Source organism: Mya arenaria, chromosome 14 (assembly GCF_026914265.1).
Source record: "Mya arenaria isolate MELC-2E11 chromosome 14, ASM2691426v1".
Lineage (NCBI taxonomy): Eukaryota > Metazoa > Mollusca > Bivalvia > Myida > Myidae > Mya > Mya arenaria.
In genome coordinates this window covers 23,860,862-23,886,358 of record NC_069135.1, presented here as the reverse complement: position 1 = coordinate 23,886,358, position 25,497 = coordinate 23,860,862, and the positions used below count along the sequence as shown (strand labels likewise).

Sequence of the window (25,497 nt, the reverse complement as noted above, 5' to 3'; positions counted from 1 at the left end):
TTTTATTATAGCTGGTTTGTGTCAAGACAGTCGTATGCTGATATAATTGCTGATCAGGTCAATTTACTAGTCATGACCAGTACTATTGTCTTTATGGAGACGCTTAGAAAAGCTTTTTACTGGTTGGGTTAAAACTCATGTCGTCATTTGAACGTAAATAAAATCTTTACAAACTATGACTTGTGCTTTTTTAAGTTTTTCAAACAGGGTTTTTTATTGGTCCAGCTTTATTGTTACAGTATATATGACACGGTATCGTGTTGAAGATTTCTGGTAATTGAACTAATGACTATAATGTAATCAAGCAGAATTTAAAACATGCAGGCATGATATTGATATAATTTGACACTTTCGTTGCAGTATATAGAAACATACATGTATAAGTGTTAATGATGTGCAGCGGATTTTGACTAGGATTTTGACTAAAGTCAAAATAGTGTAAGGAAAAAAAGATATTGAAGTTATAAAGGCAATTAACATTATTCGTGTAAGCGATCTGGCATACAATTCGTTGTCCATTTCCACTGCTATATATAATATTATTTCAAGGATTCAATGAATTATTCTACTAGTTTGAAGAAATAGAAGAACACATTTAGGGACACATTTACCCTGAAAAGGGGCATCAGTTGTACTGCTGACGTACCTTGTCATTTCGTGTATTCCCTGAAACTTTGACTTGTTCTTGTACGGTAATATACTGAAGCATTTCAATTGCAAAATGATACCCCCGGTCAGGCAAGTGGATTCTTCTAAAGATGCAATTAAATACAATCAATTCTGCATCTTGATAGAAAGAGTTGTATTCTGCATCTTGATAGAAAGAGTTGTTTTATGAAAACGAACAGAACGCTACACCAAAAGGTCAAGGAACGATGCGGCTAAACATGCATCATATGACATGTAAAGAAATGTGGTTCCATCAAATAGCTTTATCAATAAATGGTAGGATTAGTGTCTCGGAACGATCAGTAAACATTGCAACAGGAGGACGAGTGGAGGGTTTACTTGTTTATATTCGCATAATGTAACACTTGTCCCAACGTCAATAACTACAAGTTATTTAAATAATCCACATGTACCAATAAAACACGGACAGAAAACTACTATAAAACATGTATAAACATATTCGTGTTATGTATTGCTATGTATTTTAATTTAACGTTTGTATGTGTATATGAAAAAAAAACATGAACATTTTCTCATACTTTTAGAAACTCGTTGGTTATCTTACATAATAGTTTGACCTATAGGAAATGCCATACTTACTGCTGGCGACAGAAATAGTATAATCGTTCCCTAATAACCTACTTTGTTCCACCGAGCTCTTTGTTTCGTGACAATGTTAGTTCATAGTACTTAAGCTATCTAAGAATGAATTGTCATTCAATGAGGTCAATTGCCATTCACTATAGCATTGCTAAAATCATAGTTTTCAGTGCATCACTAAATTTAAATCATTAGATGGGCTTCCGGTCTTTAATCGCATTGTTATAATGTTATTTGTTTGAACGTGTTTCTTTGATTTGTTTGTTGTATTATATTGTTCGAAATGAACTTTGCTTCGAATGTATGTTTTACTTAGGCCAAAAAAAATGTTTGTTTAGGGTAACCTTCCCAAAATTTCTAAGTAGGGTAGGTAGGGATTTTTTTTTTTTCAAAATCTGTCGTAAGCTCAGAGTGTTTTCTTGCACATGGTAGTCTTTCCTACATTACTGTCATTGCCCGACTTTGTTTTATCATATAAACAATATTTCTGATTAAAATCTGCATGTATCCACCCTTCGTAACTCTCCATTCGCTAACGAATATTTTTTTGGCTCAGAAACGGAAAAAAATAGTTAGGGTCGGCGAATTTTTATAGGTATGGTCGGGTTACCCGAAACTGACATAATATTTTTAGGCCTTATCAAGCCTGCTTAAGCACTAGCCAACATCCGTTATAACCTGATTTAAGCCTTCTTTAAGTGTTATAACCTGATTTAAGCCTTCTTTAAGTGTTATAACCTGATTTAAGCCTTCTTTAAGTGTTATAACCTGATTTAAGCCTTCTTTAAGTGTTATAACCTGATTTAAGCCTTCTTTAAGTATTATAACCTGATTTAAGCCTTCTTTAAGTGACATTCACCCACCACAACCCCAGTCAAATCCGTAATATTACAAAAAGATGTTTATTGGTCTTTATGTATACTGCCCTCTGGCGTCTGTTACTATCGACTAGATCTCAGATCAATGAATTTTGGCATGCCTTGTTCTATCAATTTGAAAGCACATACAGATATGTAACAATAAACAGTCGTGTGTTATAACCATCATTAGGAGGAGAGGGTAATATAAAATACTGGTATGGTGAAACTATATCTTTTTAAAACAACCGCTGTTGTCACATGCAGATTTCATTTATGTTCTAGGTACACCCCTTCTTCTCAAATACCTTATGTGGCAATAACAATGTAAAATAATGTTCATATGCGTATCCTTGTCTTCTTTTACACCATTTCAAATGTACAGTTAAGGGTATAACCCATTGAAATTCCTAATGTGTTTTTTTATTAGTTTTTTACAAACAAGCCGATGCTTCAAACTGCTCTATATAAAGCTAATCAACTTAAAAACAAAATTGAAATCCTTTCTTTTCCATAGTTTGTATTATATATGTATCTCTTTTTAATCAACAATCCTTTTTTAAAGCTGCACTCTCACAGATACCATTTTTACAACTGTTTTTATATTTTGTCTCGGAGAGAGCAAATTTTTGCGTAAATATCTGCAAACCAATGATTTATGATTGCTGACAAAAAAATCAGATAGTAGATTGTTATATTTCCAATCGAAAATTAATGTTTTATGGCTTAAACCGTTACTAATGGTTTAAGAAAAATGCATAAAACATCATCTTTTGAACTTAAATATAAAAATCTGCGATATATTTTTGTCAGCAGTCTTATATAATTGGTTTTCATGAATTCGTAAAAAAATGCTCGTTCCAAGACAAAAAAAAGTTGTCAAAACGTTCAATCTGTGAGAGTGCAGCTTTAAGGCGTATTTTCCTTATTGATAGTTTCCCCTAGGATTTTGTCGGAACTCTTTTGTGTTATTATTTATATTTGAACAATCAGATGACCCTTAATTAGGTACTTGTGTATCTGAATTCATTATTTGATTGACTTGTAAAATTGTATGAATCAACAAGGGTCATTTCAATGGATTCAGCGCGAGAACTCAGATACTTTATTGACAGATTATTGATATATTGTTAGTCATTGAGGCCATCAAACACCATACGACAAAATATCCTGAATTTCAATTAAATATTTAATGAGTGTCAGAAAATAAATTGAACGTTCAACTTACAAAATAAAAAAGACGTTAACCAAACTTGTCAATTAAGTTATTTGTTTTTAAATATATACTATTACTAATAGAAATATAGATTAAAGACACCGATCGTACAATAGGTAGATATGTGAGTCGTTTAGATAAACAATCTGTTGCGTGTGCTTGTCAGTCTGTGTGTTTGCACTCAAACCAAGTGTTGTACGTTTTAAGACATTTTCTGCTAGTTCGGTACTTAATGAAACGTAATAAAAAGTTAGATGCGTAGGAAGTGTTGCAACAATCAGTGCTGTCAATGGACAGTCTCAATCAAGCAGAGACTTTTTTGTTAACTTTTGATGTATTTGCGCTCCCCACAGATGCATTTTCCCTGTATTTTCAAATGGTTTATAAAAAGAATGTGTTCCACAGACAAACCACAACTGTTGATATCGCAATATGTAAGAGGCGTAACAAAAACAATTGTATGTTTCCAGTTTCCCCTAATTTTTATTGCTAACATACAAACAAATTCCAACCGTTCTTTTCTCCTTTTTTGATATATTTTTGGTATTTCTCGCAGGTTAATGTACCCGAAGCAAATCGCGACGGTTTTTAGTGTGAACATGATATTAATCACAATATATCTAACCCGACCTACTTACCTTATAATTTGTTTGCCTGTTAAATCGGAAACAGGCATTATTTTTTAATGCCTGATGAAAAAAACGAAAATCGACATTTGTTATCACAAAATGATATCCTCCTAGAATTCATAAATACAATGCCTGTTTTTCACAGATATGTATATATGTTATACTAGCAGACTCCCTTGTGTTACAATCTTTTCACCAAGTAAAGATTAAAATAGGGTTACTCATGTTAGCTGATGTTCTTTAAGCATGGAATGTGTATGGAAGGTGGGAAAACTTGACAAGCGCACCTCGTGGTTCTATTTTTATTTACCAGTTTGTTAAAAACCTATAAATTCAATATAATAAAACAGTAATAGACACATGGCAAATAGATAAGGCCATAATAAAACTTGCAACACCATTAAACAAATACGAACAAATACAAACCAGCGTTGATAACTTTTAAAACTGAATATAAATAAATTGCTAGTAAAAAAAGTAATTATGTAAACTTACCAGGCAGCGAAACAGTAATAACTGATTTATAATAAATAAAATAAACGTGATTTTGTTCCGTGAGAAATTTGAATTAAGATACTGAAGTAGTTAAATTTGCAGTTCGACTCCGATTACAGGAAAAGCTAGGAAATGCAAGTTGATTATTAAACAACATTGCATATACAAATATTCGTCAATGAAATAGAAGCTAATATATACAAACTAATTTGTCCATTTTCAAACATTAAAATGTAAACACAGATATCAGGAAGTTATGAACATTACAATGACACACATAACATGGGCTGTGGGGGAGGAAAATGTACCATAGCGGTATGACATCGACTTGTTCAGCAGTTATAGTACTCGGTTTACTCTATTCTTCATTGTGATCAAGTTGGTAATGGATCCTTTAATATATTTTTTTTAATTAATGGCGATAGTTGGGACACATATGAGTTTATGAAGTTATAAGCTGGTTTAAATCCCCACTGAGCTAGTGTTCCAGTGAACCAGTATTACATTGACCTTTTCAAGGCGGTAACCCACTCCTTTACTGATAGAACAATTTTGATGCATGCGGCGTGAGACCACAGTTATTTTTACTATATGTTTCATATAGACAATAACCTGGCTTTTGACTGTGTACACATCCCAATTGAAAAACAAGGACATGGCATCTCTAGAACAATTCAAGACACAAAATATAATCACAAGAAAACACCATGTTGACCATTGACCCGACTGTCAAAAATGAGTTCAAATACATAACCCTTCCGCCAAGGAGTCAATCGGCTACAAACAACTAATTTTCAGACTTCCACAAGCTATGATTTTTCCAATATTTACACTGAAAACTACCAATTTCTGCGATGGAGTGTCAAGTTCTCTGCAAAAAGAACATTTCTTGCTTCCTTTTCATTCAATTTTAATAAAATATTGATACTTGAACACAAGCACTCTTTTTTCTGGGCAGATAACTGTGGTCTTGAGCCATGAGCAGACTGTGTATAGTGTGTTAACGTTACGATTTTCTCGTTCGTTCTATTCTGTGCCCTTAAACCGGATCTATATTTCGGCTAATGGGCTTATCCTTGCAGTTTTCATTGTTTTATTGTTCAAAACTGTATTTCACAGATTGACAGCTTTGACTTTTCTTTTAATTTTTGTCTCAGAATCAGCGCATTTTGGCATCCAAACCTTAATTTGACTCATGCAATAAAACACACAATAGAACAAATCTCAATTCATTGGAAAACCTCTGAAATAACGCCTTTAGTCATAAAACATAAATTTTCGAATGTAAATATGAACAACTGCGATTTCATTTTGTCAACAGTATTATATCATTGGTTTCTCGACATTAACGCAAAATTGACTATTTCAAAGGCAAGAAAATTATCAAAAACAGTTAATAGCGTGAAGCTTTTAAAGTGTCTTCAGGGTTGTTTGCGATCGCTCTATTAAAATATATAAAAAATCAACAAGATTTATGTTAGATTTTTCAAATCCTTCCCTTTCAATGTCTTCCTTCCTACGCCTGGAGTACACATCTTTTCACCAATACTGCACATTTTACATATTATGTCAAAAACGGAATTCGAGGAACGCTTCACATAGTTGTATCTGCTTGTCTTATCTTTATTTCATTCGGTAGTAATAAATTCCCATTTCTGAGAGATTCTTGTGGCGGAGGAGAAATTGGGTGTAAGTCTAATCAATTTTTATCAGGCGCTAAAGAAATAATCAATTAATAGCTTATTAAACGGTACCGCATTGAAACAATTAGAATGCGCACATATAGTTGGCAATACGAGTGCCGAAGAAAAGCTTTCAATTACTTAAAAAAATATATAACAACAGTTAACAGTATTAACGGTTGCAATACATTACCTTACCTAGTTTTATGTATACCTAAGGTACTATGAAAACTGCAGAGACGAACACCGTAGACAAACATTTATCTAGGATATTGTTGAATGCAACGGTTCGAAGCCTTAAGTACTCTTAAAGATTGACCTATGATATTGTTGAATGCGAGCGGTTCCAAGCCTTAAGTACTCTTAAAGATCGAGCTACTATTTTGTTGAATGCGAGCGGTTCGAAGTCTTAAGTACTCTTAAAGACTGACCTAGGATATTGTTGAATGCAAGCAGTTCGAAGCCTTAAGTACTCTTAAAGATTGAGCTAGGATATTGTTGAATGCGAGCGGTTCGAAGCCTTAAGTACTCTTAAAGATTTAGCTAGGATATTGTTGAATGCAAGCGGTTCGAAGCCTTAAGTACTCTTAAAGATTGAGCTAGGATATTGTTGAATGCAAGCGGTTCGAAGCCTTAAGTACTCTTAAAGATTGAGCTAGAATATTGTTGAATGCAAGCAGTTCGAAGCCTTAAGTACTCTTAAAGATTGAGCTATGATATTGTTGAATGCAAGCAGTTCGAAGCCTTAAGTACTCTTAAAGATTGAGCTAGGATATTGTTGAATGCAAGCAGTTCGAAGCCTTAAGTACTCTTAAAGATTGAGCTAGGATATTGTTGAATGCAAGCAGTTCGAAGCCTTAAGTACTCTTAAAGATTGAGCTAGGATAGTGTTGAATGCAAGCAGTTCGAAGCCTTAAGTACTCTTAAAGATTGAGCTAGGATAGTGTTGAATGCAAGCAGTTCGAAGCCTTAAGTACTCTTAAAGATTGAGCTAGGATATTGTTGAATGCAAGCGGTTCGAAGCCTTAAGAACTCTTAAAGATTGAGCTAGGATAGTGTTGAATGCAAGCGGTTCGAAGCCTTAAGTACTCTTAAAGATTGAGCTAGGATATTGTTGAATGCAAGCGGTTCGAAGCCTTAAGTACTCTTAAAGATTGAGCTAGGATATTGTTGAATGCAAGCGGTTCGAAGCCTTAAGTACTCTTAAAGATTGAGCTAGGATATTGTTGAATGCAAGCAGTTCGAAGCCTTAAGTACTCTTAAAGATTGAGCTAGGATATTGTTGAATGCGAGCGGTTCGAAGCCTTAAGAACTCTTAAAGATTGAGCTAGGATAGTGTTGAATGCGAGCAGTTCGAAGCCTTAAGTACTCTTAAAGATTGAGCTAGGATAGTGTTGAATGCAAGCGGTTCGAAGCCTTAAGTACTCTTAAAGATTTAGCTAGGATATTGTTGAATGCGAGCGGTTCGAAGTCTTAAGTACTCTTAAAGACTGACCTAGGATATTGTTGAATGCAAGCAGTTCGAAGCCTTAAGTACTCTTAAAGATTGAGCTAGGATATTGTTGAATGCGAGCGGTTCGAAGTCTTAAGTACTCTTAAAGACTGACCTAGGATAGTGTTGAATGCAAGCGGTTCGAAGCCTTAAGTACTCTTAAAGATTGAGCTAGAATATTGTTGAATGCAAGCGGTTCGAAGCCTTAAGTACTCTTAAAGATTGAGCTAGGATATTTTTGAATGCGAGCGGTTCGAAGCCTTAAGTACTCTTAAAGATTTAGCTATGATATTGTTGAATGCGAGCGGTTCGAAGCCTTAAGTACTCTTAAAGATTGAGCTAGGATATTGTTGAATGCAAGCGGTTCGAAGCCTTAAGTACTCTTAAAGATTGAGCTAGGATATTGTTGAATGCGAGCGGTTCGAAGCCTTAAGTACTCTTAAAGATTTAGCTATGATATTTTTGAATGCGAGCGGTTCGAAGCCGTAAGTACACATAAAGATTGACCTAGGATAGTGTTGAATGCAAGCGGTTCGAAGCCTTAAGTACTCTTAAAGATTGAGCTAGGATATTGTTGAATGCAAGCGGTTCAAAGCCTAAAGTACACATAAAGATTGACCTAGGATAGTGTTGAATGCAAGCAGTTCGAAGCCATAAGTACTCTTAAAGATTGAGCTAGGATAGTGTTGAATGCAAGCGGTTCGAAGCCTTAAGTACTCTTAAAGATTGAGCTAGGATAGTGTTGAATGCAAGCGGTTCGAAGCCTTAAGTACTCTTAAAGATTGAGCTAGAATAGTGTTGAATGCAAGCGGTTCGAAGCCTTAAGTACTCTTAAAGATTGAGCTAGGATAGTGTTGAATGCAAGCGGTTCGAAGCCTTAAGTACTCTTAAAGATTGAGCTAGGATAGTGTTGAATGCAAGCAGTTCGAAGCCTTAAGTACTCTTAAAGATTGAGCTAGGATAGTGTTGAATGCAAGCGGTTCGAAGCCTTAAGTACTCTTAAAGATTGAGCTAGGATTGTGTTGAATGCAAGCGGTTCGAAGCCTTAAGTACTCTTAAAGATTGAGCTAGGATAGTGTTGAATGCAAGCAGTTCGAAGCCTTAAGTACTCTTAAAGATTGAGCTAGGATAGTGTTGAATGCAAGCGGTTCGAAGCCTTAAGTACTCTTAAAGATTGAGCTAGGATAGTGTTGAATGCAAGCAGTTCGAAGCCTTAAGTACTCATAAAGATTGAGCTAGGATAGTGTTGAATGCAAGCGGTTCGAAGCCTTAAGTACTCTTAAAGATTGAGCTAGGATAGTGTTGAATGCAAGCGGTTCGAAGCCTTAAGTACTCTTAAAGATTGAGCTAGGATAGTGTTGAATGCAAGCAGTTCGAAGCCTTAAGTACTCTTAAAGATTGAGCTAGGATAGTGTTGAATGCAAGCGGTTCGAAGCCTTAAGTACTCTTAAAGATTGAGCTAGGATAGTGTTGAATGCAAGCGGTTCGAAGCCTTAAGTACTCTTAAAGATTGAGCTAGGATATTGTTGAATGCGAGCGGTTCGAAGTCTTAAGTACTCTTAAAGATTGAGCTAGGATAGTGTTGAATGCAAGCAGTTCGAAGCCTTAAGTACTCTTAAAGATTGAGCTAGGATAGTGTTGAATGCAAGCGGTTCAAAGCCTAAAGTACACATAAAGATTGAGCTAGGATATTGTTGAATGGAAGCGGTTCGAAGCCTTAAGTACTCTTAAAGATTGAGCTAGGATAGTGTTGAATGCAAGCGGTTCAAAGCCTAAAGTACACATAAAGATTGAGCTAGGATAGTGTTGAATGCAAGCAGTTCGAAGCCTTAAGTACTCTTAAAGATTGAGCTAGGATAGTGTTGAATGCAAGCAGTTCGAAGCCTTAAGTACTCTTAAAGATTGAGCTAGGATAGTGTTGAATGCAAGCGGTTCAAAGCCTAAAGTACACATAAAGATTGAGCTAGGATAGTGTTGAATGCAAGCAGTTCGAAGCCTTAAGTACTCTTAAAGATTGAGCTAGGATAGTGTTGAATGCAAGCAGTTCGAAGCCTTAAGTACTCTTAAAGATTGAGCTAGGATAGTGTTGAATGCAAGCGGTTCAAAGCCTAAAGTACACATAAAGATTGAGCTAGGATAGTGTTGAATGCAAGCAGTTCGAAGCCTTAAGTACTCTTAAAGATTTAGCTATGATATTGTTGAATGCGAGCGGTTCGAAGCCTTAAGTACTCTTAAAGATTGAGCTATGATATTGTTGAATGCAAGCAGTTCGAAGCCTTAAGTACTCTTAAAGATTGAGCTAGGATATTGTTGAATGCAAGCAGTTCGAAGCCATAAGTACTCTTAAAGATTTAGCTATGATATTGTTGAATGCGAGCGGTTCGAAGCCTTAAGTACTCTTAAAGATTGAGCTAGGATAGTGTTGAATGCAAGCAGTTCGAAGCCTTAAGTACTCTTAAAGATTGAGCTAGGATATTGTTGAATGGAAGCGGTTCAAAGCCTAAAGTACACATAAAGATTGAGCTAGGATATTGTTGAATGCAAGCAGTTCGAAGCCTTAAGTACTCTTAAAGATTGAGCTAGGATAGTGTTGAATGCAAGCAGTTCGAAGCCTTAAGTACTCTTAAAGATTTAGCTATGATATTGTTGAATGCGAGCGGTTCGAAGCCTTAAGTACTCTTAAAGATTTAGCTATGATATTGTTGAATGCGAGCGGTTCGAAGCCTTAAGTACTCTTAAAGATTGAGCTAGGATAGTGTTGAATGCAAGCGGTTCAAAGCCTAAAGTACACATAAAGATTGAGCTAGGATATTGTTGAATGGAAGCGGTTCGAAGCCTTAAGTACTCTTAAAGATTGAGCTAGGATAGTGTTGAATGCAAGCGGTTCAAAGCCTAAAGTACACATAAAGATTGAGCTAGGATAGTGTTGAATGCAAGCAGTTCGAAGCCTTAAGTACTCTTAAAGATTGAGCTAGGATAGTGTTGAATGCAAGCGGTTCGAAGCCTTAAGTACTCTTAAAGATTGAGCTAGGATAGTGTTGAATGCAAGCGGTTCAAAGCCTAAAGTACACATAAAGATTGAGCTAGGATAGTGTTGAATGCAAGCAGTTCGAAGCCTTAAGTACTCTTAAAGATTGAGCTAGGATAGTGTTGAATGCAAGCGGTTCGAAGCCTTAAGTACTCTTAAAGATTGAGCTAGGATAGTGTTGAATGCAAGCGGTTCAAAGCCTAAAGTACACATAAAGATTGAGCTAGGATAGTGTTGAATGCGAGCAGTTCGAAGCCTTAAGTACTCTTAAAGATCTAGCTATGATATTGTTGAATGCGAGCGGTTCGAAGCCTTAAGTACTCTTAAAGATTTAGCTATGATATTGTTGAATGCAAGCGGTTCGAAGCCTAAAGTACACATAAAGATTGAGCTAGGATATTGTTGAATACAAGCAGTTCGAAGCCATAAGTACTCTTAAAGATTTAGCTATGATATTGTTGAATGCGAGCGGTTCGAAGCCTTAAGTACTCTTAAAGATTGAGCTAGGATATTGTTGAATGCAAGCAGTTCGAAGCCTTAAGTACTCTTAAAGATTTAGCTATGATATTGTTGAATGGAAGCGGTTCAAAGCCTAAAGTACACATAAAGATTGAGCTATGATATTGTTGAATGCAAGCAGTTCGAAGCCTTAAGTACTCTTAATGATTGAGCTAGGATAGTGTTGAATGCAAGCAGTTCGAAGCCTTAAGTACTCTTAAAGATTTAGCTATGATATTGTTGAATGCGAGCAGTTCGAAGCCTTAAGTACTCTTAAAGATTGAGCTATGATATTGTTGAATGCGAGCGGTTCGAAGCCTTAAGTACTCTTAAAGATTTAGCTATGATATTGTTGAATGCGAGCAGTTCGAAGCCTTAAGTACTCTTAAAGATTGAGCTATGATATTGTTGAATGCAAGCAGTTCGAAGCCTTAAGTACTCTTAAAGATTTAGCTATGATATTGTTGAATGCAAGCGGTTCGAAGCCTTAAGTACTCTTAAAGATTGAGCTAGGATATTGTTGAATGCAAGCGGTTCGAAGCCTTAAGTACTCTTAAAGATTGAGCTAGGATATTGTTGAATGCAAGCAGTTCGAAGCCTTAAGTACTCTTAAAGACTGACCTAGGATATTGTTGAATGCAAGCAGTTCGAAGCCTTAAGTACTCTTAAAGACTGACCTAGGATATTGTTGAATGCAAGCGGTTCAAAGCCTAAAGTACACATAAAGATTGAGCTATGATGTCGTTGAATGAAAGCGGTTCGAAGCCTAAAGTACACATATAGATTAAGCTTCGATATTGTTGAATGGAAGCGGTTCAAAGCCTAAAGTACACATAATGGTTGAGCTATGATATTATTGAATGCAAACGGTTGAAAGCCCTAAAGTACACATAAAGATTGAGCTATGATGTCGTTGAATGAAAGCGGTTCGAAGCCTAAAGTGCACATATAGATTAAGCTTCGATATTGTTGAATGCAAACGGTTGAAAGCCCTAAAGTACACATAAAAATTGAGCTAGGATATTGTTGAATGCAAGCGGTTCGAAGCCTAAAGTACACATAAAGATTGAGCTTCGATATTGTTGAATGCAAGCGGTTCGAAGCCTAAAGTACACATAAAGATTGAGCTAGGATATTGTTGAATGCAAGCGGTTCGAAGCCTAAAGTACACATAAAGATTGAGCTTCGATATTGTTGAATGCAAACGGTTGAAAGCCCTAAAGTACACATAAAAATTGAGCTATGATATTGTTGAATGAAAGCGGTTCGAAGCCTAAAGTACACATAAAGATTGAGCTTCGATATTGTTGAATGGAAGCGGTTCAAAGCCTTTAGTACTCCTCAAGATTGAGCTATGATATTGTTGAATGCAAGCGGTTCGAACCTAAAGTACAAATAAAGATTGAGTTATGATATTGTTGAATGCAAAGTGTTCAAAGCCTAAAATACACTTAACGATTTAGCTATAATATTGTTTATTGCAAGCGGTTCAAAGCCTAACATACACTTAACGATAACGAATGACACTCAATGTCACAACAAGACAACAATCACAGACAACATTAGTAAAGATTATTTCTTTTATCATTCAATGCTTTCAGCATTGGTATGGTAAGTTCAGCGAGCACGTTAAAATCTGTATGGCCATTGTTTTGGTAGTATGTCCAGATATCTTATTTCATAAATTATGCGCCATAAATCTGCAAACAATAAATGCAGCAAAATACATTTGTCCATATTCCATTTGTGCAATACGGCCGTATTCAACGTTGCTGACTTCACATTATAACAAATATTATTCCGATGTTTTAGAATGACGTTATAAAACCAAATAGTGTGACATGATTTTTACTTTGCAATGATGTTTTAAACTAGTAATGTAAATAATTAAAGGGTTATTGTTACTAGGTTTTTATAGGGGAGATCGCATCTTATAATAAAGATAAAAATGATATACACAGCTCTTTAAAGAGATATCCGAGCTTCACCGTATCCATTGTAAGCAAATTTAGTCGACGGTTGTGAAATGAGAATTTTGAAAAAGATTATCCAGTGCTATAGAAGATACTGTTGATTGTAATATTGGAAACAGACAGTTAATTCTAAATCCATATGTGTTGAAGGATGATACGAAAAATCTAATAGATTGTATATCAGTTATGACCTTGATTGACTTTAACTGTGCCTCGATTTATTGCCAACTGAGAATGTTGATTAGATTGTGCAAGTAGTAAACCAGTCAACAAAACTTTCAAATCCTAAGCAAGGCGATAGTAACAACTGATCCCTGCGCTCGAGAATTAGATCTTTTTTATGCTTCACCACTGTGAACATAGCGTTACGGTGACTATCTTATTCCATTTACGTGCTGGAATTTAAATTTCAATTGACAGGTGTGGGTTATTATGTTGTTGTGTGTTTTTTTATTGTGTTTTTTTTGTTTTTGCTGTTGTTTTTTGTTGTTGTTTTTTAGTGTGTTTTCTAACCAAAACCTGGTTTAAAATTATCCCAGAAGCATAAAATAATATTTTAATGTATTATCATATGCTTAAGTATATACATCAACTTGACGGTAAATTTCAGAAATCAGTATTAATCAATTAAGTAAAAGACTCTTTTTGACTTAAAAGCTATGAGAAAAAAGTAGTCACATTATGATGGAATTGAACCCACTGGAAGATACCCGGTAGAACCATTGTTACAGTGATCGTGTTTGCAGAGATACCAATTTCGACATGCCATAATAACAATTTCTTACAAAGATAAATATTGAAGTTTATTGTCATTTCATAGGGTACCGATTAGAATTTTGTGTCCAAATGTAATTCTAAGAAATAAATTAAAAATGTACAAATACAATTTGAGTATCAAATGGTTGCAAAATGGATTGAATGTTATGCATCATGATACATATATTTACAAACAATATGCTCTGTTTACACAACGTAAAGTATGAGTTACTTTTTAGAAAACCATCATTGAAACCATTCCACAGCCCATTAACATGCCATTTACTGGTTAGAGCACTGCAGTCATTGAAACAATCTCGCTGGAAATTGAAGCTTTTAAATAAAGGGTCATGCTGCTTTCCTGTAAGGAAAAGCCATAAAATGGAAATACTACCGGGTTGTCATTGTAAGAATATGTATTGAAAAACAGTCATTTTCACTTACAGGTAAAATGAAAACCTTTGCAAATATTTATGTTGTCTTTGACAGTAACTTAATAATGTTTTCAGTAGTAAACAGAATTGTTTTATTGCATTTCACTTAATTAACATTAACGTAAATGTTGCAAAAAACTATACTTTATCCACGAGTTCGCCTATACCCATCCATGAAAGGACAGGCGGACGAACAAACAAGGCCACCTTAGAAAAGTGCCAAGCTTCAACATAGTTTTGAGACTAATCATTTTAGAGAAGTTTTGCTTGAACAGTCTCTTCATCACTTTAACCCTTTAAATTATGCAGCGCACAACGAAATGAATTTGTGTTTCAAAATGAAAATGGTGTGATCGCTAGCGTCACAACAAAGAAAAATAATACAATATCAGTGTTTCTTATGGTATCTAGTGCCGAACATATGTGCGACCCGCACAGAATGCCTTTGTTATTTGAGAGCACATATCTGGGGCTATGGTGACTACGGACAGTCTCAAGTAGTTCCCTCCTTCTGGTTGAGTATTGATGAAGAAATATGCTGGGTTTTTTACTATTTGAAATGATTTACATTTATTTTTGTCAAACGAATGAATAGTATAAAAATGTTGTGTTTTTTTTGCGTTTTTTTTTTTTTAAATTTAATTTAAGTGCTTTTCTGAATCTCGGACTTGAGCTTATTTGTAGTCATAGGCCCAGGCCTTCAGGAAGATTGGATGTACGAGTAATTCAGTAAATACCACTTCAGGTATCCAGTGTATAAACATCGAATTTTTGCTGACTTGTGACCCTATATTAATTCGGTTACCATAGAAATGGTTTTGCGCGAAGAACGGGCAAATGTAAACATTTTACCAAAAGCAATATATCAAGCACATTTATTTAGACTTCAAAGACTGCAAAATATATATCATATTTAATACGTCTCTGATTTCAGTTGAAATATAGAGAGAAAACAAACAAATTGTCATCGTTTAATTTATAATTCATTAGTTATCAGCCATCAAATAACCTTTTGAAAATATAATTAAATTATATAGCATCACCTGGCATTTAAAAGAAATCACGGTTATGAAAACATGTTGACTACCTTTAACCAAACTAAATAATTTAATTAACCGGTTGTAATAAACTCATCTATAGAACTTATAGTAAAAACTCCAGGGCAATATTTTCGACTATCACCCCACACTTTCACCCTCTGCCGCACTGTTACCCTCTGACGTCATTAAGTTGACAATACGCTACAAATGCACCGCCCTGTTGGATTTTTATGTGAAAATTATGATTTTTTTATCTGGTATTGCAACCTTAAAAGACACTAATTATTATACCTCACTTCTAAAGGACACATGAACTTGGTAAGACGCTACGAATACGGAATTTACTGATAGTACATATTTTACTTAAAGTCTGTATCACCTGAGCGCTTTGTTTACCAGCCGACAATTGTTAAGAAAATTGCTGCAAGATACGCAATTGTCAGTTTTTTTAATATGAAAAAGAAAAAAAAGGTACGCAATTGTCAGTGAAAATCATTTTTTTGACATTAGAAACATCGCAAGTACATGACATTGTCACTGTTATATTAATATCATCAACATGTTGAAGTTTTGTTAAAAAATAAATTTTGTTGAATTTCAAGATTTTTTTCTCTTAATTAAGTTAATTTACATGTGAATTTTAATCTCATACTTTTTTCTACAGTTTTTGTTTGGTATAATAAAACAGATATTGACTGCCTTGAGGGTGACAGTGCATATTGTCAACCTTCGGAAAATAATGTCAACCTTCAGAAAAACACTGTCAACATCGGCTTCGCCTTGGTCGACAGTATTTACCTCAGGTTGACAATATGCACTTTCTCCCTCAAGGCAGTCAATATTAATATTATACAATTTGCTGCAGTTGTATTATGTGGCTTCAAAGAAGCGCTTTTCTTGAACGTTTTATCCATATATGATTGGCTGGAAAAATCAATATCATTTTAAACCTTGCAAGGTTTTACTGTTTCACCCGGAATTTGCAGAGTTATCGTATAATTTGCTTCTGCACCATCCAGTCAATTTGAAACTAATTTCGACTTGTGCGGAAGTATTTAAGTACGCATTTCTGGTGCCTGTTCGCCTATGCAAGATTGCTTAACTTCCAGACACGGTGGGCTAATGTAAAATGAACAGCTAATCCACAACGTTCGTAAACACATTAACGAAGTAAATTAGGCATTAATTGTTCTAGTGAAAATAAATATTTTGACATGGCATATGCACTAGGATCATCTCAAGATTATCGTGTTTATAAGTTCGTCTGTATTTCAAAACCTTCTTTTGATGTTTTGTTTACTGCAAACGTTTGTTCATCGCATGTGGAAGAAATACAGACAAGATCAATTGTGGAAGATTTAGACTGAATTACAATCAGACTAATTTTGATAGGAAAGGCATGTACTGAATGGTTTTCATACAATAGTATACGTCTTTGTAGCTTATGTTCAATCGGAAAAATCCTAACAAAAATGATTTTTAACAGCAAATTATCTTCTGAAAGCATATCAATAATACCATGGACATTACAGTGACTGAGGACAGACCCAGGGGCCAGGCGTAACAGACACTTAACGAGAAATAAAAACACACATACAATACAACAAAGATAGAAAACACATGCATAAAACTGTTTTCATTAATACATGTTAGCGTTACCGCCGTGGCGCGATCACAATGGGTGTAAACTGGGGGGTGTTAACTCGTTAATTGCTACCCATTCTCAAGCCCTTTATACCATTCCTGCCAAAGACAGTAATTCTAATTTAACTATACAATACGAGTTATTCGTAAGTTATATTCCAAGGTATAATTTGGTTGACTTACCTTTAAAGTAGACGTTTGCGGTGTATTTATTCTGTCAAAACTCTCTATGTCTACCTCGTTGGGACCTCGGAGAATACTTCGAGATAACGAGCATTCTATATAACCGAAAGGTAAATAACTAAACCCAATATGGGATATGGTTGTTTTATCATAGTTCGGTAAGGTTGAGTCTGAATAGCTTTGTTACGCTTAACACAGTTGTCCTTTGGTCTGGCTTAGCAATAATTAGATCGCTTAATTAATCCGTTTGCGTGTCGTACTGAAGCAAACCTTTACTGAAAAAATGAACCCAAATAGGACCAAAACATAACAGTGAATAAAAGGTTCCGAATGACAGTAAGCAGTCGTGAAACCGGAAACAAACAGTTGTTATTAAACCGAGACTGATCATACATATTGATGTATTTTGTGCATTCCAAAAATAAGTCCTCCCCTAACTATTATTATATTATTATATAAAATATATTTTCCCCCTATTTCAGTACACGGTCTGGTAGAGGCGACTTGTCCCGACCAACCAACAGAGAGAGTAAGGGAATGTACAGCGAGCATATTACCAGAGCTCTCCCAACCCTCGCTAGCAAATGGAGCAACCACCTACAACACACAGGTGGAGGCTGCAAAAGACATGTGCAGGTAGGTTTAGCTGGATATGTTTATATTACAGAAACATGACACAGTAGGTGTGTACCACGTGATGAATTACGTCATAGATGCTACATCGGCTTCAAATGAAGACTTAAAACAGGAATAGCTTTTATTTTTTCTTCACCATTTTCAATGAAACAAAGGGAAGTCTATGCCACTTAAATAGCATCGCCTTCGTTTTAGTTCTGGATTTTGATAAGGTTAGTAGTTACTTCAAACACTTTGACAAACCTGTTTCCAAAATAATGTTTTGACAGTGCTTCATCAGGCGATGGTTTTTCGAAGTGTATTAAGAAACTAAAGTTTCAATCAAACTCTGGTAAAAGACCGAAGGCGGGGCTCTGTAAACACCGTAGACTGCGCTATGTTTCATTTAAAATGGTGCAGAAATACAAAATGTAGTAGCTACCTTTGTTTGTTTAAAGTCCTCATTCGAAGCAAAACATTGACTTCCGACGAAGTATTTATGACGCAATTTATCACGTGGTATACATACACACTGTGACATAGCCGCGACCTGGGACAATTACAGGTAGGTTTATCTGTATAGATTGATATAACAGATGCCTGACACAGCTGATGGCAAAGACCATGTGCTGGTAGGTGCAGGATCGTTTTAGGATAAATTGTAGGTACCGCAACATCTGAAGATATAAAGGTACGGGCGAAACGTGTGTAGTTATGTGAGTGTAATGAGATAGCAAGAGTTGGGCGGTGTGAGTGTAATGAGATAGCAAGAGTTGGGCGGTGTGAGTGTAATGAGATAGCAACAGTGGGGCTGTCTTAGTGAAGAAAATCAATGATAATCCTTTCTGTTTTAATGTATAGTTTTCAGTGTCTCGCAAGATGTAGCAGAGTGTACCCCATACATTGTTGACCGTTCGCTGTGTGCATTTATTATAAGCTGAACCTAATGTTAACACTAATTCAGTCGTTTATTATTGTATTGTTTCAATTTTGCAGGGACTCCCGAAAGCGGGAAGTATCGGACTGCATGCAAGACATTCTTGACCGTTGTCGAGGAAGCACAGACGCTGAGCAGATCCTCCATAAACTTATAGACAAGGATAAAACCATGGCAACCGTTGATTACTTCTGCAGACATATACAATGTAATTATGAGTTATTTTGTTGTGGTTTTCATAGTAAGTTTAAATCCCACTACAATGCTTATGTATGTATATTCTGGGCAAATATCGAAAACGTAATGGATTTCAATGGTAGACTCGCTCTGCAGACATATAGCACGTAACAATGGTTCGTGTAACCATATAATGCTCATTTAAAGGTTTGCTGTAACCTTAAATATATTATAAACAAAAGAGATTTGAGCCCTTCCCTTGGGAATGTTGTCTGACCGATGAGGTAATTAAGTTAAACGAATTGCATAAATTGAATTCACCCGGGCGTGACAAACCTTTTCTGAAAAATATATAGCGGAAAAAGTCATTAGTTAGAAAGGTATGGCCATCTCACTAAAGCAATGCCATTTACACCTCTTTTTCAATGAACGCATCACATTAAATCTAAAAATGGAAATCATATCCTTTGAACACGTGGCTTCTAACAGAAAATGCAAATACGTTGCCATATATAGAATACATAATTATTCTCTGCCTATCTAAATTACAAATGTCCGGCCACCCCGCTTGAATTACTGCTCATTTCGGTTCGGGAGTTAACTGTGGCCGCTGCAGGCTGTATCAATAAATATGATATGGCCATAAAATATACACCTCAAGCTGTATATCAATCTAACAAACGACAGGATATCACATTTACGATCTGTCAAAATTTCTGAAATATCTCATTTGTCTCAAAATCGGTATACAATAGTAACTTGAGATTTATTCGAGCTATTTGTTTCATAGTTTCATATCATGTGACCCGAGTGCTTATCTGTTAATGTGCACGGTGAATATACTTCGTAATCAAGTGTACTCTGCACGCACTTTTGCAATTTCCCTTGATACCACACGCCTTAAGCCTAATTTCCGGATACGTCATTGATATGCCATACGATGCATTAGAATTAGATGATTAGTCAGATTTCCATTCGTGTTTGTCCGCACTTTTTACTGTCCTGAAAATGTGTATGAATCACTCTTATATACATGCACAAGTTGCGCAATCGGAACTCCTCAGCCATTTCCATTGAAAGCAACCTCGGATGTATGCCGGTACATCAGTAGAAGTAGTTCGTTAAAAATTGAATAATAGCATTTAACATTGTAGTGTTTAAACGAATTATTAAGTTGTAATTGGATTCCCTGTGAAGTCTAATTAAGATTTCCAGAAGTAAAGATTATTTGACTGCGAAATTGAAAGTATTACGCGAGCTACTTGCATCGTAGTTAAATGTAAAGATTTCTACAGCAATCACAGCCATCATGCAAATCACGTGACCGTATATAAAGATTTCTACAGCAATCACAGCCATCATGCAAATCACGTGACCGTATATAAAGATTTCTACAGCAATCACAGCCATCATGCAAATCACGTGACCGTATATAAAGATTTCTACAGCAATCACAGCCATCATGCAAATCACGTGACCGTATATAAATATTTCTACAGCAATCACAGCCATCATGCAAATCACGTGACCGTATATAAAGATTTCTACAACAATCACAGCCATCATGCAAATCACGTGACCGTATATAAAGATTTCTACAGCAATGACAGCCATCATGCAAATCACGTGACCGTATATCGTATCGGTAAAGATGGTAAATATCTAAGTTTAAATAAATATTTCTTTCAGTGAACCTTGAATAATTCAAATTTGATAAAAAGAAATGTACAAATAAAAGAGAAGAAAATTACATTTAAAAGAAGTTTAATGATATTTAAATAGCAGAAATTTACCTTTACTCCCTCATGGCGGCAGAGATATATTCCGCAAGTCAGGGCGGATCACTGTACTGGAGATGTTAAAACGAGTTATCAATTGGCCATAAAGACCCGTTTAGGTCTGTTTATAATTCATATATCATTTTTAACCTGTGGTAATTATGACGATGGTCTACCTTGTTTCTGCATTTGAAGTATATTTTTAACTGATATTTCATTATTTATGAGTTAAGAGTGGTCTAGGGGTCACCTGAGGTCTTGTGTTAAATCCCCATCAGGAAAATGCTCTCTTTGACACAATACTAGATCAGTATTCATAAAACATATTAAATCGCTTCATAATATCTGAAATACTTTATTTTCATTTACTTGTTTCAAAATACATATTTTTATTTAAAAAACAACAACACTTATACTTTTCTTTAAATGTGACTTCGAAAATATGATGTAATTGATTTTTAAGTGTATAAGCAATGACTGAAGATTTTGATGCGTACTACTCCTGGTTCCTCAGGGAACGAGCTCTGTAGCAGTTGTTACAATGAGCTGAAATAAATTATTGTAAATCAATAAACACATTTAACTTGTAGTGTATGAACGACACCAGGCATGCATCTCCAGCCACCATGAGGAGGTGTCCTTCTGTACGCAAGCGGCTCAAAAGAGCTTCAAGTCCAAGTTAGACGCAGGGGCCAAGATGGACGTTCTCATTATGGGATCGTGCAGGTATGGTTATCGTATAACTGTTACTTTAAAGACGGATTGAACTAAAATGGAAAACTAAAATAAAATTAAAAATCTTAACATGATACTTTGCAGGTAATGATGAAAGTTTTCACAGCTGTCATAAATGTTCTCGAATAGTGTATGTGTTTGTGTACAAAGGTCTTTCCGCATTTATTATTATTATTTATTATTATTATTATTATTATTATTATTATTATTATTATTATTTATTATTATTATTAGTAGTAGTAGTAGTAGTATTAGTATTAGTAGTAGTCGTAGTCGTAGTAGTAGTATGATTATTATCATTATGATTATTATTATTATTATTATCATTATAATAATAATTATTATTATTATATTATTATTATTATTATTATTATTATTATTATTATTATTATTATTATTATTATTATTATCAAACGACCATAGATACTCATTGAGCTGTTAAAATATCATATCTGGAAAGATTGTAAATTACTTTTAATTTTGAATAAAAAAAAACAACAAACACCTTAAAAAAGTTTAAATTTGAAAACAAATACATGCAACATGGAGAAAAGAAATTATTTTTTAAATTGTTTAAATAGCAGAAATCTAGCTATGCTCGCTCATGGTGGCAGATATGTATTTTCCTTGTCAGGGGAGATCACTGCGTAGGGGATTATTTTTCATGACGTTTCGTGATTGTTGACTATCTTGCTCGCATGGATGGTTGTTAAGACAGTGATCCTGATAAAATAGTCTCTATTTGTTTGAAAAAAAAAACATTCATACACATAGCTTCACAATAAAATTAAATAAAATACAAGATATTTTTCCAGCTTTTTCTTCATCGCACGTGGTTGCCTTACCAACACAACGGAGCAGTTTTGCGGCGGAGAGCCCGCCAATTTTGTGCACACCCTTATGACCGGATATATGCCCCCCTACTGTGAGACCCACCTCCCGGAAGACTCAACCCGCGGTCGTTGGGGTTCGCCAGGTGGCACGTACAACACAGGGGACGGCGAAAATGGAGCGACTACAAGCCACGTGCGGCCTTTTAGTATTCTCACAGTGTTCACTATAATCTTGACGGTGTCTTTAACCAATGTTCACATTTGACCAGTTTTCTGATTTCACGGTCACTGAGTACTTTTACTTTTTACTTTTGATGTATGTGATATTACATTTTGTCTTCTTCAAATGTGCCATCTATATGCAATATATATGGTATATCAAAATGTACTGACGATGCAAGTTAAACTTGACACATTTTAAGATTTTTTGTTTTCGTTTAATATAGGAAATAACTCGCGTCTATTGTGTATACATGTATAATGCCACCTATTTGTGGACACAAGTGAAACTTGTGTGTTATATTCGCATTGTTCTATTTCTTGTGTTTTAGGAAAAGTGACTCATTTTGTTATTGTTGTTTTTTTGTAAACACTCTTTGGGAGGATGAAAGTAGATTGCCTTTTTCTTATTTCAAACATGCTAAGTACTGCATGTCGTCACCAAAATACGAACGTTCGCAATATGCGCATGCGCAAATCTACTCCCGCAATACTGCACACAAGATATTGAACGAAAGTCAATTGGTTTTTAATATAAAAAAGAAGTGTTAAAGTGCGAGAAACACAAGTTTATAAGTTTAAGATAAGAACTACGTCAGCCGATTGATCTGAGTTGTGGTATCACTTATCAGTGCTTAAAATGTCCGGAAATTTTATCACACTTGCCCTGTGGTTTCATTTGATATGCACTTAAAGCTAGCAACTCGAAGTGATACGACCCAACCGATCAACTTAAATAACCAAACATATACATGCACAAGTACAATCATTACAATATCATGAGCGTTCTTCACAGAGCTTTATGAATACTACGACGTATTTATGGACCAAAATCAGAACTACGAGTGTTTGTCTTACATGTGTATTTTGATACATTTATATACACACATTTTCATTAATATATTAATGATAAGATGACAAAACTTATAAACATATAATAAGTGATATAGTAATAGTTTAACAGTAGAAATTAGCAGTACAAGATAGTTGTGTTACGTGTTTGCACATACACATAATAAGCATTATATACAGTTTCATACAAGGATTACATTTTGCGTTAAAAATGTTTGTTTCTGCAAATCTAATCGACCCTTTTAAAATACCAAACCTAAAAATATTTTGTGATGCTTTTATCTCTGAATGTCAGTGTAAACAGCTTGTGTTCGGCAAAAATACATAATAAGAACCAACAATCATCATGCAGTATCCAGAACAATATATAAATTCCAAACACATACGATCTAATACATGTCATGGCTATAAATTGTTAAGATATGACAAGTTATGCGTTCCTATCCTCCTTATTTTTGAACTATTTAGAGGATATAAACAATCCGATTAAGGCCATATATACCCTATATATGATATACACTTCCATTGTGTAACATTGTATTATCTCTACAGTCGAACTCCGTTCGCTCGAACTCCCAGGGACCGGCGAAAATACATTGAGCCTCGGAAAATTCAAGCCAAGCGGGAAAGCTTATATTCATTATAAAGATACTGATTCTTTACATCCAGTTCGAGCCAAGCGAGTTCGAGCCAACGGGGTTCGACTGCATATATAACATATGAGGCTTTAGAAAGTGTGATGAAAATAGAAATTCCTGGTAATGTAGTGTACATTTTATGTGTTGTATTTATGTTCGATTACTTGTATAAAATATGTACAAATCAAAGTTGATTAAGTATTTACATTGATTTAATTCATCATAGAAATCAAACTTGTATATGTCATGACTTTGTTCTGTTCAATATGAACTGATCAAAAACATTAATGCCTATTGCAACTATAACCATTACAATTTTACTACCCACTATACATATTAGCGGGCCAATCATCCCGTAAAAACACTCCCCTGCCATTAAATAACACCTCGACAGCAAACCTGTCATTAGAGCCAATATTTCACTAACGTAAATAATCTTTAACAGGTTGTACAGAGATTCTAAACGCTGTAAGTGAACATTTTGGCGACATGTTGTGCCTACGTTATCCACTTCAGAACAGCAATTAACGGAAGAAAGCCTAGTGAAATGCACAGTGATGAAAACTAAATGATTTAGTTTGTGTACAGTTTAAAAGATAGACTTAATAAATGGAGTTTATCAAGTCGCTACGTGACCGCATATTTCCCGGTTAAAAGCGCAAATTTTAGCTAAAATTATTTTTCTCTGTACACAAATTACATCATACTCTTCTTTTTTAGGGGGGGGGGGGGGCATATCTATCTCGACTTTGTGCATTTAACTCAACCGCAATGTCACATGTATATCTACTTGTAGCTACATGTTTTGCAATGTCTCTATCAACCTGTAACCTGTTTGGAACGTAGCACCATGTCCTGTAAAATAAATCATGAAACACCTTTCTTCAATTGAGTTCAATTTCGTTTGGAATAAATATTCCAATACCCATGGTTTAATATGCGTTTATAATGTGCCCACAGTAAAGCTGGTATAAAAATAACACTTCTCTATGAAACCGACTCGTCACGATTTGACGTAAGATAGACTTTATCAGAAGACTGATAACACACTCGAGGTTGAATGACATGGTATAGCCATAACTCTACTCCGAGTCATCACTCGATTCTGTGTCGACTTCATTGCTGAGGTAACCCCAGTAATCCCTCACTGTTGCTGTCAATTTCCGGCGGAAGAGCCTCTTCCTGAACTTTGAATCACTTCCTTTACAAACTGTTTTTAAAATGCGAGGCAACGCACACACAAATATTGCCGTCACCACGTGCATTATCACATGAAGCTCCTGAAGACCATCATTTTTCTGCAAGAGCTCAATAGAAAGACAAATGAACAACAAAGTGTATGTTAATTTTAGAACCGTTTTGACTACAACGATTCGGCGAGGGCAATGTCGTTCAATGATATACTTAAACAGTGATCTTTGCACTCCAGAAATCTCACCGCATTTAGTAACCAACGATCTCTGCATCTCGGAAGAGTTTAGGCCCTCGCATACCGTAATTGTTTCCTTCAACAAATT

At 35.2% G+C, this 25,497-nt stretch overlaps 1 protein-coding gene across 1 annotated transcript in view; it reads left to right on the top strand.

Annotated features, from left to right (window-relative positions):
• The window catches only part of LOC128217850 (uncharacterized), a 33,657-nt gene extending 8,798 nt beyond the window's left edge, over window positions 1–24,859 (top strand). Inside the window, exons 2-5 of the mRNA XM_052925264.1 lie at window positions 17,679–17,832; window positions 18,808–18,956; window positions 21,294–21,429; window positions 22,254–24,859. Of these exons, the coding sequence (XP_052781224.1) occupies window positions 17,679–17,832; window positions 18,808–18,956; window positions 21,294–21,429; window positions 22,254–22,536 (722 nt within the window). The 3' untranslated portion in view covers window positions 22,537–24,859. The remainder of the gene's footprint in view (window positions 1–17,678; window positions 17,833–18,807; window positions 18,957–21,293; window positions 21,430–22,253) is intronic.
• Window positions 24,860–25,497: the final 638 nt, after the last annotated feature.